This window comes from Mus caroli, unplaced genomic scaffold (genome assembly GCF_978045245.1).
Source record: "Mus caroli unplaced genomic scaffold, Mus_caroli_1 scaffold_6, whole genome shotgun sequence".
Lineage (NCBI taxonomy): Eukaryota > Metazoa > Chordata > Mammalia > Rodentia > Muridae > Mus > Mus caroli.
The window spans coordinates 132,068,538-132,082,304 of record NW_028227261.1 but is presented as its reverse complement, the minus strand read 5'-3'; the positions used below and the strand labels follow the sequence as shown (position 1 = coordinate 132,082,304).

General features: G+C 50.3%; 1 protein-coding gene across 1 annotated transcript; it reads right to left on the bottom strand.

Annotated features, from left to right (window-relative positions):
* Positions 1 to 504: 504 nt before the first annotated feature.
* On the bottom strand, positions 505 to 1,992 carry Pou3f2 (POU class 3 homeobox 2). The gene has a single exon (XM_021161401.2). The coding sequence runs from the start codon at positions 1,914 to 1,916 to the stop codon at positions 579 to 581; it is 1,338 nt and encodes a 445-aa protein (XP_021017060.1). The 5' UTR covers positions 1,917 to 1,992; the 3' UTR covers positions 505 to 578.
* Positions 1,993 to 13,767: the final 11,775 nt, after the last annotated feature.

The window sequence follows — 13,767 nt, the reverse complement described above, 5'->3', positions numbered from 1 at the left end:
TCTTGTGGTTAAAATTTGCCTATATTTTAAAAAGTGTATTATTCCCTCTTTCCTGATGTGGATCCATATTAAATAAACACAGCAGCACGTGTCAACTTTGAGCATTGGGGAGCTGCAGTTTTGTGTGTGTGTGTGTGTGTGTGTGTGTTTTCTTTTTGGTAATTTATTTATTTAGTTTTGCCAGGACTCACTCTCTCTCTCTCTTTCTCCCTCTCTCTCTCTCTCTCTCTACACACACACACACACACACACACACACACACACACACACACACATACACATACACACACACACTTCATTCTCACTAGGAGACATTCTACTTCATTGCCTGGGTACTCTCGTCTGCAAAGGTCAAAAACCATTATTACACCTGCTACCTGATATAGGATAGTCCAGTGTTTTACTTTCCTTTCTCCTTATTTTCTCTATTTTTTTCTCCTTTTTTAAGGGACCGGGAAAATAATAATTAAAAAAAAAAAAAAAAACAATCAGAAGTTAGAGGGATAACAGAGGTCCCAGGAAAGACTGTGGACCAAAGGGGAGGGGAGCCCCAAGCTCTGCCCCTCCCCCGCTTGAGTTCACTGGACGGGCGTCTGCACCCCGTGGTGTGGTGGCGTGTCCCTACTCCCCCCATACACATCCTCGGCGCCCGGCAGAGTCCCTCCGGGAGGGGTCATCCTTTTCTCTTTCTGTCTCCTGTTACAAAACCAAACTCTCACCACCTCCTTCTCCAGCTGTAAGCTGTCCGCGAGGGAGGTGATCTCCTGGGCCGAGGGCTTAGGGCATTTGAGGAAATGGCTCTCCAGAGCCCCCTTGACGCTCACCTCGATGGAGGTCCGCTTTTTCCGTTTGCGCCCTTGCGCTGCGATCTTGTCTATGCTGGTGGGGCTGCCCGAGGATGAGTCTGCCTCTTCCAACCACTTGTTCAACAAAGGCTTCAGCTTGCACATGTTCTTGAAGCTCAGCTGCAGGGCCTCAAACCTGCAGATGGTGGTCTGCGAGAACACGTTGCCGTACAGGGTGCCAAGCGCCAGCCCCACGTCTGCTTGAGTAAATCCGAGTTTGATCCGCCTCTGCTTGAATTGCTTGGCGAACTGCTCCAGGTCGTCTGAGGTCGGCGTGTCCTCGTCCGAGTGCGGGTCGTGGTGCGCGCCTGGGTGGCCCGGTGGGCCTTGTGGGGGAGGTGGCGGGGGCGGTTGCTGGTGTGGGTGAGAGTGCGGATGCGGGTGGTGGTCTGCATGGTGTGGCTCATCGTGGGCGTCCCTCAGGCCGTGGTGGTGCAGCCCAGCCGGCTGCCCTCCTGCGCCCAGCATGCCGTTCACCGTGAAGCTGGGCTGCGAATAGAGCAAACCGCCGTTGGAAGCTCCCATGGAGGGAGGGAGGTGAGCTGCAGCCGCCGCACTCCGCCATGCCCCGGGCCCGGGATGGTGGTTGGCAGCGTGGTGCACCAGATGTGGCGGTCGCTGTTGTTGTTGCTGCTGCTGTTGCTGCTGCTGCTGCTGCTGCTGTTGCTGCTGCTGCTGTTGCTGTTGGTGTTGTTGCTGCAGCGCTCCTGGCCCGTGCAGCTCGTCGCCTCGGCCACCCTGCTGTACCACCACCGAGGGCTTGATGTCCGGCTGGCCTAGGGGGCTGGTGGACCACGGGGAGCCGTCGCCGCCTCCCCCGCCGCCTCCCCCGCCTCCTCCACCGCCGCCGCCGCCCCCGCCGCCGCCGCCGTGGGACAGCGCGGTGATCCACTGGTGAGCGTGGCTGAGCGGGTGCCCGTTGCTCTGCAGCGCGCCGTAGTCGCCCTGCACCAGGCTCTGCGCCTCGCGGTAGCCCCCTGCACCCTGCTGCATGCCGCCAGGCGGCTCGGCGTGTACGATGGAGGCGCTGGAGGTGAGCAGGCTGTAGTGGTTAGACGCTGCGGTCGCCATGACTCTCGGAGCCGGACTGGGCGCTCTGGTTAAAGGAGCCGCGCATTTGACAGTTACTTTTCTGCCTTGGGCTCTCTCTCTCCTCGCTCGCCCGCCCGCTTCTCCCACTCTCTCTCTCTCTTTCTCTCTCTCTCTCTCCCCTAGCGGGCAGCTCCGACGCCCGCTCCGACGCCTTCTGTTGCTGCTCTTGCTATTACTGCTGCTGCCGCGCTGCCTCCCGCCCGCCCGCCCGCCCTCGCTCTTTCTCCTCCTCTCCCTCCTCTCGCTCTCGCTCACTCTCTGACTCGCTGGGCGCTCCCCCCTCTCCCCGCGCTCTCAAGCTCTCTCCCGCTCTCTTGGCAGAGCCCGCTCGCAGCGGCACGCGCCTGGGCCCCGCCCCCTCCACCCCCTCCCATTGGCTCTGCGCCCTTTGATTTACGTGGATACCGCTAGCAACCTCCCAGACCGGAGCCAGTGATTGGTGTAGAGCTGTACCCCCCTCTTCTTCCCTTGGGCGCCCAGTCTTCTCAGTCCTTCCTCTGGTACCCCCCACCCCTAGCTCAGCGATTCAGATTCTCTTAGTTCTCACCCCCCTCTCTTCTGTCCCCGGCCTCCACCGCCCCACTCGGATGGGCCCCGCCCCCCATCTGTCTCCTAGGCTGAGAAACCCAGCAGCCGGGCGGTCGGTCCAGGCGCTCTGGTGGACTACAGCGGCTTGGAAGACTTGTATGGGAGGGAGTCTACTTTCTCTTCCCAATAGGTCGCGCGGGGTGGGTGGGTGGGTGGGGGTTGTGGATGGTGGAAGAGAAAGACTGGGTCGCACCGAGTCAGCCAGCAGGAGTACGATTTCCATTCTCCTAGGAACACACACACACACACACACACACACACACACACTCCTCGTGCGCGCGCGGACCAACGTCATTTAAACCTAGAACGAGAGCCAAAGCTAGACTAATATCTCCCATCGAAGCCTTCTTTTCCTCTATAGTTAGAATTACAGCGCACAGGTGTCCCGTACGGATACTTTTCTCGTCAAATAAAGACCCCTTGCCATCCCCTTCATCCCAGTAACAAAGATCCCTTACACTCCAGATCCAATTTTATCCTAATCTTTCTCAAAAGACTCTCCGGTAGAAGCAGACTCAACCTACGCCCTGGCTTTTGAGTAACTCCAGTAGCACAGAGTTTCCTACTCTAACAGCTCAGCACTCTGAAACTGAAAACTCTGGAAGCGTGTGCCCCACTGACAGTCGAGTGCGCACAAAGGTTTTGGATCAGAGAGCCTGGAGCTTTCGTAGGCAGACCTTTGCCTTGTGCGAGGCTGCAGGGAGAGCGAGCTAGCGGCCTCGGACTGGTGCAAGCCGCCGAGCGCCGCTCTGGAAAGCCGCGCAGCAGGGGCAGCGCGTGTTTTTTTTTTTTTTAATCGCGCTCCAGGCCTGTTTGTGCAACTTTCGCGTTAACCCGGGCAAAAGGGAGGAAGATCGACGAGCGGGCTGGTGCGGGGGAGTTCTCTCTAAGTAGTAACTAGAGCGGGGGAGGAATGGGGGTGCAGCGGCGGGAGTTGGTGCTTAGCCTTCTGCTCTGCTTTTATCGGTAAACTCTCGAGCAGGACCCAGGGCCCGCTGCAGGGATCTGCCGGGAGACAGAACATCCTGCCTCCAATTCCCAAGGCGCTGGATGTCTTGCCAGCATGCGCGCCACGCCTGCCTGAGAGCAGGTTAGCAGAGATCTAAGCTCAAACTCCGGTCCTGGGAGGCGAGACCAGAGAGCACAGCCGGGGAGTGGGTCGCACGCAGGCACAGCACAGCGAATCAAAAGTTATTGCGGGTAAAAGAAAGACCCGGGGGATCACAAATGGCCTCCCCGCTTCTGCGCTCTGGCCCAGCGCGGGGTAGAACTCCGGCTGGTTCTTTCGGCCAAATTAAGGCTCAGAGGGAGCATTTTAGGGCCTCGGAGCATCTTCATCTAGACAGCAGAATGGAGCGGGCCAGAAAAATTCATCACGACTAACGAGATGTGGTGCTCTTCCGGGAGTGGCTGAATTGTTTATAAATCACCGCGGTTGAGCACCGGCCCCGGCAAAGAGCCTTGACTGCGAATCTCCACGTGTTCTGTGTTTATGAAAGTGTATGGAGGGGACAGAACCGGCCAGGGGAGGGGCGCGCCCATCGGAGCCAGCAGGACCGAGCTCCACCTGCTCACGCTCACCTGCTCAGCTCCGCTCCTCACGGCTTAGAGTCCCATAGCGAACGCACAGCCACTTAGGCTGCGCCTTTCCGGGCTGTTAGAAATTTAGTAACTTTGCGGGGCCAGGAAACATTGAAAAGTTCCACCCTTCTCAGTGCGCAGACTCAGCGTCTGCTGAGGGTGATTTTTTAGTTTGCGCCCTCGGCCGGGGGCGGCGGGAGAGGCAACTTCCTCTTGTCCTCTGGAGGTGTAGCCTACGTGCCCAGTAGGATATATTGCCGGGTTGTGAAATGTCCACGTCTCTCCCCAGCTGTCTTCCTTCCCAGCCCTCCCGGCTTGGCTTTCTTGCTTCCCCAGGAGTTCAAATCTCCAACCTGCGGAAGAATTCAGCTGCTTGAAAGGACTTAAAGCAGTGTGCGGAGGACATCTCCTTTCTCCGCCAGTAAAGGGAGGTGACCTTCTGTTCCTATTTAATTTCACATTGGTTTTTGTTTGTTTGTTTGTTTGTTTTGTGGGGTTTTCTTTTCTTTTCTTTTCTTTTTTTTTTTTTTTGGTTGTTGCTTTTAGAAGATTTTTCTCAGCCTGTAGGATGATACTCTCAAGGGAATAATTAAGTTTCCAGATTTTTTTCCGATGGATGTGTGGCTACCTAGGTTAAGAACTCCCTCCCCCAGGGGTACCCTAGGCATAGGACGCTAAGTGTATGCGCCTGACGGTGGTGGTGAGGAGGCAGCACGTGAACATCAGAACTTATTGTGATGGGACTCCACTGTCGGTTAATGCCAGCAGATCCTCCCTATTTTGACGTCCCAGAACTGCACTCCCGCCCCCCAGCCCCGCCTTATCCGCAGGCGTGCGACTGGACTAGCTCGAAGTGGCTCCCCAACTGGTCTAGCTGGGTGTGTGTGTGTGGGGGGGGGGGGTTGTACCCGGGAGTATACTAAATGGTGTCCCGCCAAGGGGCCTCAGCCTCCGTTTTCACACACGCTCGCGCGCGCGTGCGCGCGTACACACACACACACCCACACACCCACACACACACACACACACACACACACCCTGCAGGGCCAGTGGAGGGGAGGGCCGGGAGAGGAGCGCAGCTCCACTTGGAGCACCGCCCCTCTTCACCCCTCCATGAGCCCAGACTGCCTTCGCCTGTCGCTGGGGGCCTGGTTGGCTCGAAAGCGGGGTTCGGAGCATCTGGGAGTCCTCCCCACCTCCCCACGCCCCGCGCGCCTCCTCCGCTTGTAGCAGATCTAGCAGCTCAGGGGCTCCAGAAACCTTGGCTCTCTAAGGTTTTAGCTCCAAATTGGGTAAAGGGGGGGGGGGGCTCTCTCTAGTCTCACGGTCATTGACTCGGTTCTTCTTACTGACCAAGTCAGGGAAGAGACCGCCTGTTTGCTTGCCAGTCTCTGCCTGAAATAGTGCATTGAAGGTGTCTTGGGTAGACTCCTTTGGCTTTTGATTCAGCTTGTTCTTTTTCACTGTTCAAAGCAGCTGTTCAAAGACCGAGGCTGCTTACGATGACGTGGAGAGGATTTCAAACAACCTTAACACACTCTTTGAACTGACAAGAAGCGGTGATATCTGCCTCACTCTGGCACAGCTCCTCCAGTGCACTTGCTAGGACAATGGCTGAGAAAGCACTTGGTGCTGGCCTCTCTGCCTGGGGCGAGGACTGCCTAACCCCCAGAGACCCTACGGCTGGAGTTGCTGCACTACAATGGAGAGGTCTTGTCTTAGGCTGCACCTCAGGTTCTCTCAGATCTTCTGGAAGGGCGTTATTCAGCGGTACTGTGGTTGCACTGGTATGAAGTGGTGTGGGCTTCCTGAGATTAGAATGCACTCGGTAGAGGGAAGACAACCAGACACAACAATGCTAAAAACCACACACACACACACACACACACACACACACACACACACACACAGACTGAGAGACTGTGTTTGAAAAGCGGCAAACAGCCTCTTGATTCAAGAATCCCCAAATTGTCCCCTTAGTAATATTTAGGAGAGCAGTTCAAGCTCTGGAACTTGAACTCTAGCTTGTTAAGTAGCAAACACTCTCACTTCATAAATACATAAAATGTTGTTTATGTATTTCTTTATGCTAGATATTGACGGAAGGTGTACCTAACCATTTTTGTACACGGAACTGAAAACAGTGTTACTGAAACAGGAGAGATGACATTCATTTGATAGATTTACATTTTGCTTCGTTATGCAATCTCAGTAAAGTAGAAATCAGGTAACAACAGAAAACAAAAGGGATTTTCTTAGGTGGTCATTGGAAGAGTAAAAGTGGCAACTGGCTTAAAATTATGTAAAGGAGATCATTGCTTTTCAAAAAAGGTACATCCACCTTGGGTGGGATTACCTCCTCCTCCTCCTCCTCCTCCTCCTCCTCCCCCTTTCTTTCTGCTCTTCTAGTGCCAGCAGCTGCTTGATGGAGACCTCTTCTCCCCACATCTGAATGGAACGTCTTTGCCCAGAGTCTACAGAATGTCAAAACTGAGGCTCCGACCTCAGAGCTACAGCTTTAAGGACCACTCCACACAAAGAGGCAGCTGGTTGCTTTAATGAAAACTGCCTTTAAGCTTCAAGAACTGAGGCCTTGGGGAATACATTTATAAGGAGCCTAGAAAACGCATTTCCAAGTTGTATGTTCTTAGGAGATACAAAATAAAATTTACCTGAAAAAAATTAATTGTAATTATGTAGCTATGCTTTGTCTCTTGAATAAAGATCCCCCATTTAGAATTTTATGTTCCATGGATAAACACATTTTGCAAATTACTGAATGTTTGTCTGTCCCCACATCAATGGAAAAACAGGACAAAGCAAAAACAAAGGTGAAAAAGCACAAACTTTCTGAAAGGTGAAGCACCTTAACTCATATACATGGCAAGTTAGTTTGTTGATTGCTTGTGTGCACACAATTCTGTTTATTTTTAACTACCTACTAAGTACTCCATTGAAATGTACTGTTCAGTGGTATTTGACATTGTTTGGATTTGAAATTGTTTGCATTCATTAATTTCTTTTCCCTTCTTCAAGCTATGGATCTCCTCATTAAAATGACCCACTCCTTGTACTCACAAAGTGAACATTTTATAAACAGGTTTGAAGACTTCTAACTCCACATAACCCAGACAGTGTAAGCTGTTTCTGGGATTACTTAGAGTAAATTACCAAAGAAAGCCTGCTAAGTTTTGAGTGTTGAATATGAGGCCAGAAGAAGGTGTAAATATAAAGGATGCATTTCAGGGACAAGCTAGACAGACCCTGTGTGGAGGAGCTGAAATCTCAGGAACAGAACATGAAGGGCTTTGAGCCTTTTAGTTCACTTCCTTGAAATTTCATTGTCAAAGTACCAGAGGTTAAATAAATTTCTAACAATGAAACCTAAAGGTGTGTGTGTTTTTTTTTTTTTCTAATTTATCCTAAGGCAGGTGGATGGATGGCCACCAGAGGGAATGGCAACACTTTGATAAATTCAAGGGACTTGAACAGAAACCTTCTAGGCTCTAAAGCATTTGGAAGTGTTCTGAGATGAAGTTTGGGTAGGTAGCAGTCTGGAACAGTCTGATTAGAAGAAGGCAAGCCAGGTCAGCTGCGCACCTGCTCACAGAACAGAAGAGTTATCAGTTCTTCAGTAAAGCCAAGGGCTGGTTTTGGTTCTTTGTCCCTGAAAGAAACAGGCTGTTTTCAGTTGAAGTTAGACTTCTGTTCTCTTATTCCGGCAGCACAAAGCATGAATGCAAATCCCTTCCAAATTGTACAAGTACACTTAGCAATTGTGTCATTGGTACTGGGGACCTCAGCCAGCAGGAGAGGGGTGGTGTCTTAGAGAGATGTTTTCTTGAGAGCAGTTAACCACAGTGGTAGTAAATGCTTTCCAAGACCTAGTCCTATGTCCCCGACTTTCAATTCGGTCAATTTATGAACCTCTGAATATATATTTAAAAAGTTAAGGATGGAATTATTTCTAAGCAAGAATTTTCAGAATGCAGTTCCTTGGTCTGTAAATTGCCTGGTAAAGATCTGGGGAAAGGAAAACTTAAGTAGAGGGAATACTGAGACTTCTTTGCTTTTTCTGAAAAATTTCGGTGGCAATCTAGGACAGCCCTGGCTTCAGCATTGCATGCAAAATTGAGAGAGGACTGGGCAGAGTCACAGGCCCGATTATTTTAATGCCCTAGGTCAAAAGGAGAGAATAATGAATAGGCGTGGAGTTTAGTTCTTGGAAGGGAACTTAATTAACCTTGGAAGAGTGAAAGAAAGTGGGGGTTCCTGCTTAGGATCCGACGTAGGATGATTGTATTTACGTGAGCGTTCGCGCGTGCGCGCTCCCTGTCATACAGGTGAAGTCTACTTCATGGATAACCCCAATTAATTTTTAATCCTGGAAAAAAAAAACTTGGTGTTTCTGTTCCACAGGCTCACCATCACCTTATTCCCCCATCTGGCTGAGAACTTTGCTGCGAGATCTCGGGATCTCGGCCGGGGTCCCGCAGTCCTGGCCTCCTCCTGCACCCGAGATCAGCAGGGGTGTGGGGAAAGGGGTTGCAGCGGTCCTGGAGTGGAGTCCCGACCTCCAGAGGGACTGCTAGGGAAGGCGTAGAAAGGAGGGGGGGGGGCGTCCCTGGCTGGCGATCGCCGAGTCAGGTCCTGGCTGCTTTCCGGGAAGGAAGACAAGGGCGAGAAGCGGGAGGCCGGGCCATTGTCCAGGGAGGGCGCATTTTTGTCCTGATGCTTCTGGTTGCTATAGCGAGCAGGGAAATCCAAACAGAAGGGCTCAGTTAGCTCCCCTTGGTCCTGGGAGCAGGGCTCCCTCTTCTCAGCCAAAATAAAAGTGCCGCCGAAGGCCTGGCACTTTTTACCAGAGAACCGACTGCAGCCTCCAGAAGAGGGGCCCCGGGGACCCCAGCACCGAGCTTGGGGGGGGGGGGGGGTAAGGGAGGCGGTGTCCATTAGCAAGGAGCAGGACGATTACTGCGGGTTCTGAGAGAATGTTCACCCCTACTCTTTTCCAGTCTTATTATGTTTGGAAAAAAAGAAAGAAAGAAAAAAGAAAGAAAATCCTAAACTCTCTCAAACTCCTAACACTTTCTTTCCCTGTGGCTGAAGCTCCCTTCCCACCAGAACTGACAGCAACAAATGGCTCCGCAGGCGACTCAGAAAAGGACTAGAGAGCTCCAAAACCAACCAAGAAGCAGTGGCAACACCTGGGCCACAGTGACCCCTTATAAGAGTTTCAGGATCTCTCAAAGGGAAAGTTCACTCAAAAGTAAAGTCGATGGCCATGTAAAACTTTCACATTTAAAAAAGACTTTTATTTTGCAATAGTTAGGGAAAAAAAAAAGATCAACAACGAAACATGCCCTGCTATTCAGCTTTGAAGACATTGTGAGGGAAGGCTGCAATGAAGTCTTTTTGGTTTTATTCCCGTGTGTATCGTTTCTCCAACAGTACAGCTCAGGACTGGGATAACAGTGTTTAGTTAGTAAATAAACTGTTAGCTTCGGAAAATTCTGAGCTTATACTTTTTAAAGCAAGAGCCACCGTTAATGATAGGGCAGATAAGCAGTCAGGATTTTCCTTGGTGACATTAGCTTTCTGCAGAGAATTGGGGACCTTAACAGCCTTCTCACTGCACAGTAACGTCTAAGCCTGACGTTTTCTTTCTCCTCCCTTCACTCTCCCTCTCTCCTTCTCTTTGTCTCCATCCTAGACGCTTCACAGAAAGCTAAAAGGAAAACTTTTACTTGACCGGAGGAAACCATTTTAAAGTCAAATAAATGTATCACTCTAGTTCCACCCTTTAAAATACATCCTTTCTCTCCTAATGACAAGTTCCTTTAAATAAAAGTTTGTATAACTTTGGAAGAAGTCCCTTAATTCATAATGATATTCACATTTTAAAAAGGCTTGAAAGAAATCATGTTAATGAAGAGAACATTTGCTGTAATTTGGTGATAATTATCAGAATCACCACATATTCGCAGAGGCTTGAACAATACGTGTTCAGAGAAAAGCAAAACACATTATTTTAATAGTCTGATATGCAAACTATAGACTGTTCAATTATGTAGCTTAATAATGCATACATGATGTGATCTTGTTATTGGGATAGGAAGGTTTGCAGTGAGTCACTCCTAACACCAAGAGTGCTCTCACATCCAGTAAAATCCATTGCCCTGGATCAGAGGCCCCTGCCAAACTGCATTTAAGAGAATAAAAATTAATGACTGAGAATTTGAGCGTTAAATTAACATTAATTATATGACCTGCATGCTAGAAAGATTAAATTTCTTACATCCTAATTAGATAACATCTCCTCATACATCAAACGAGTTCTATTTTCATTTCCAGGTTTCAGGGAGACAGTGGCAAGTGCACAGGGGTTTCCTTAACTGTGGGTCATTTTTTCTTTCAGACACTCACTGGGAGAGAACCAAGACAGGGGGTCACAAGAAAGAGAGTTAAACTCATTCTGACTTTGCATTGCTGATGGTCGCTGGAGGGCAGGGAGTTTGGCAGGTGGTCCCCAGGTGGATCTGGAGCTCTAGAGGGACCTTTTGTGGTAGCCAACGACTAGAGTGGATTATCAGCTAGTCTCTCAGGTCAGCAAAATAGACTGTCCAGCCAACAAACATCGTGGCCCTTTCTCTAAGACTAGAAATCACTTAGCTTATGGTTCAACTTGTAGATGATGAGAGTAAACGCACCTAGTGGTCCTCAAGGGGAAAGGGAGGGACAACTAAAATCCAAACAATGGAGATCAGGTTCTTCTAAAGAATCTTAGAAGAGATCGGTGGTGCGCTGATATTTCCAAATACCACCTATGCTGACCACAGCACTCATGGCTGTCCAGGGCACATCATCCTCTGCTTGACCTAGCCTCGGCCTCGGTCTCGGTGACTGCCCTCGGGTAGGGTTGGGATGGGGGAGGGCACGTCTCCAGCAGGCGAAAACCAGTTGCACATAGGGAGGGAGCAGAAAAAAGGCCAGAAAGGGGGGAGGGCATCTCCCACCTCCAGCAGATGGTTGGTGATGGCCAGTTCATTCTCTTGGTTTCTAAATCGGGACTTGACGGTCTCAGGGCTCAGAAGAAAGCTGTCGTGCGAATCTGGTTTGGAAACAATACACAAGGAGTTAAATTCCTTTAGGTTGTGGAGTTTTCTCCTAGATACAGTGTATGGTCCGGGTCGCTCAAGTCCCAGTGCGCCTCCCAACGCCCTCACCTTCCTCAAGAACCACAGAGGCTGCGCAGACCATTAGGACAGCTGCTCTTAAGGCTGGGCGGGACCAGAGGGGCAAGATTAAAACCTCAAGGCGACCAATTCTAAGTCACTCAGAATAGAGTTTTCACGTGTCAGTGTTTCCATTCAGCTACCTTCAGGCTTCTAGGGGTAAAGGGCATGCAAGCGAGAGCGTTTCTCCGCGTCCCAGTGAATGGGGGAAGGGGCGAGAGGAGAAAGTGAACAGTGGGGGAGGAGATTGGCCACCCGCCCCAGACCCCACCGGGTGGAACTGTCCCGAGAGTCCAATAGAACTTGGAAGACGGTAGGGGCCAGTGGCGGTCACTGCCTCCCCACACACTGCTCAGAGCACGCTAGGACTTCGCATTGGCTGGCGGAACGCCCTGTCCCGGATGGAGTACCTTTCCAGGGTGGCAATGGGCCTGAAAGTTAGCTTCCCAGGTGGCGGCGGCGCCAGGGGATGGGGATTGGGGGGGGGGGGGGGTAGGGGTAAAGGCTGTCAAATTCGGCTTGAATTCCCCGCAGCAAGCGGTGGGGCGGGGCCTGGGAGGACTACCCTGGTGTTGGTGACCTAGGGCTCAGCCTCGCGCGCTGAGAGTCGCGTCACTAAGTGCTGTTGCGAGCACCCGGTTCTATAGGAACCCGACCGCCTTGGATCCTTGTGTATTCTCAAAATCTCTCCTAAGAAGTCTTTGGCAGAAAGATGCCTCTTCCCCAAACCCTGCAAACTCTCACTGCCACAGCTGCCGGGCTCGAACTTTCCAGCTCCTCTACACACCGGCGTAAGCTGCGGCTTCCCTGGTTGCCTCGGTTCCCCTCTCTCGGAGCAGGCGGTCTGAGAGATGCTCTGCTCAGCCAGAGGACTCCTCCGCCGCGGCGCCCTAGAGCGTGCCTGTGCCACTCCAGAAACTGCATTCAATACTAGTTCAGCATCTTCCGGGAGAGGACGCACTGTAAGAAGTCACTGGGAGGAGTCCGAGCGGGCTCTGGGCGCTAGGTGCGTCTGCCCTTTAGAATTTACAAGGAAATGCAAAGTGAATGACACTCAGGAGCGTTCCTCAAAAGACCGCGGAAAGCCGTGCGCTAGTCTGGAGAAACACCTCTTACTTGCTCTTTGTCTATACTGGGAGCTCAAACGAACTGAAACACGCTTACACTCTGTTTACCCTTCTTGTTTTCTTAAACGAGTTTTGGATGACTTTGGCTGGGGCCATTTGCGGCAGAGACAGACTTTGTACGCTTGCTGCAGGCCTCTTTCAAAGTTGTAGTTTAAAGAGCATTATGTAAGCCTCTCTATTTACATAAGAGCTTTAACTCAAACCGCCCAGAAAACCTTTTATCACCGAAGGAAAACCATCCAGAGCAGTAGCTAACCAAGTCTTTAGGACACGTTGAAAAACAGCAGTAGCTCATTCTTTTGGGGGGAAAAATGTTAACAAAACCTCAATAGTTTCCATTTTTATTCGGCTTGGTTTTCTATCATTTGAAAATTAAACTTAATTCAGGCTGTAGAGACTTTTAGAGGATATTCATTCTTCCCCCATGTGCAGTTAGCATCTAACTGGGCCACAGAGATGATTTCCCCCCTCCCACGCCGTTAATTCTAAATATAAGGACAAATCTTAGCAAAATCAAATCGACATTTTACCAAGGCCCCGATTTTTAAAAATATTCACGAATATATGATACTGTTATCAAAGGCTAACAGCAATAAAATATTTAAAATTTAAAAACTGCTTTTACCTACATAACTTTACCTTTCCCCCCCCATGTAAGCAATTTTTAGTTTAAATGAGTTTCTCCCTTTCCCTCTTTTCTTTCTACCCTTTCCTTGGTCATCTGTTTGTTAAAACTTTGAGGAAGATTTTTTTTTTAATTGCTGTATGTTGTTGTAATTCCCACTTAAGAAAACAATGCCTGACAAGATAGAGATCTTAGTTCTAATGAGTTCAAAACTAGGTTAGTATACAGAAAGATGTTATAAAGAAAGATAGTACAGAGAAAGAGCAATACCTGGGCCCACACAACGGGGAAGCTGGTCATGGGATCTTGTTCTATTGCTCTTGCTGCATTAGACAATGTCCCTTCTCTGTCATCAGAGAAGATCAACAAGTGTCCCATAGACCCAGTTGCTTAATTATTGATAGTAGAAGATGGAAATCCTTCCAGTGAGTTCTTAGAGACTGATATTCTTCCTGGTGAGCATTAGTCAATATCCCCTCTCATCCTATAGACCAGGACACACCCCACTCTACAGCAATGTCTCCCATAAGGAACTTGTCTTGCTGGGGACTCTTGAGCCTCTTCTCACAGAACATCCCCTCTAAGATGAACTAAGGTGGTGGTATGGGCGGTGTCATTACCAAGGGAAGCAGAATGGCTGTGTCTGAACTGTTCTACCACCTGCCACTTTTTCC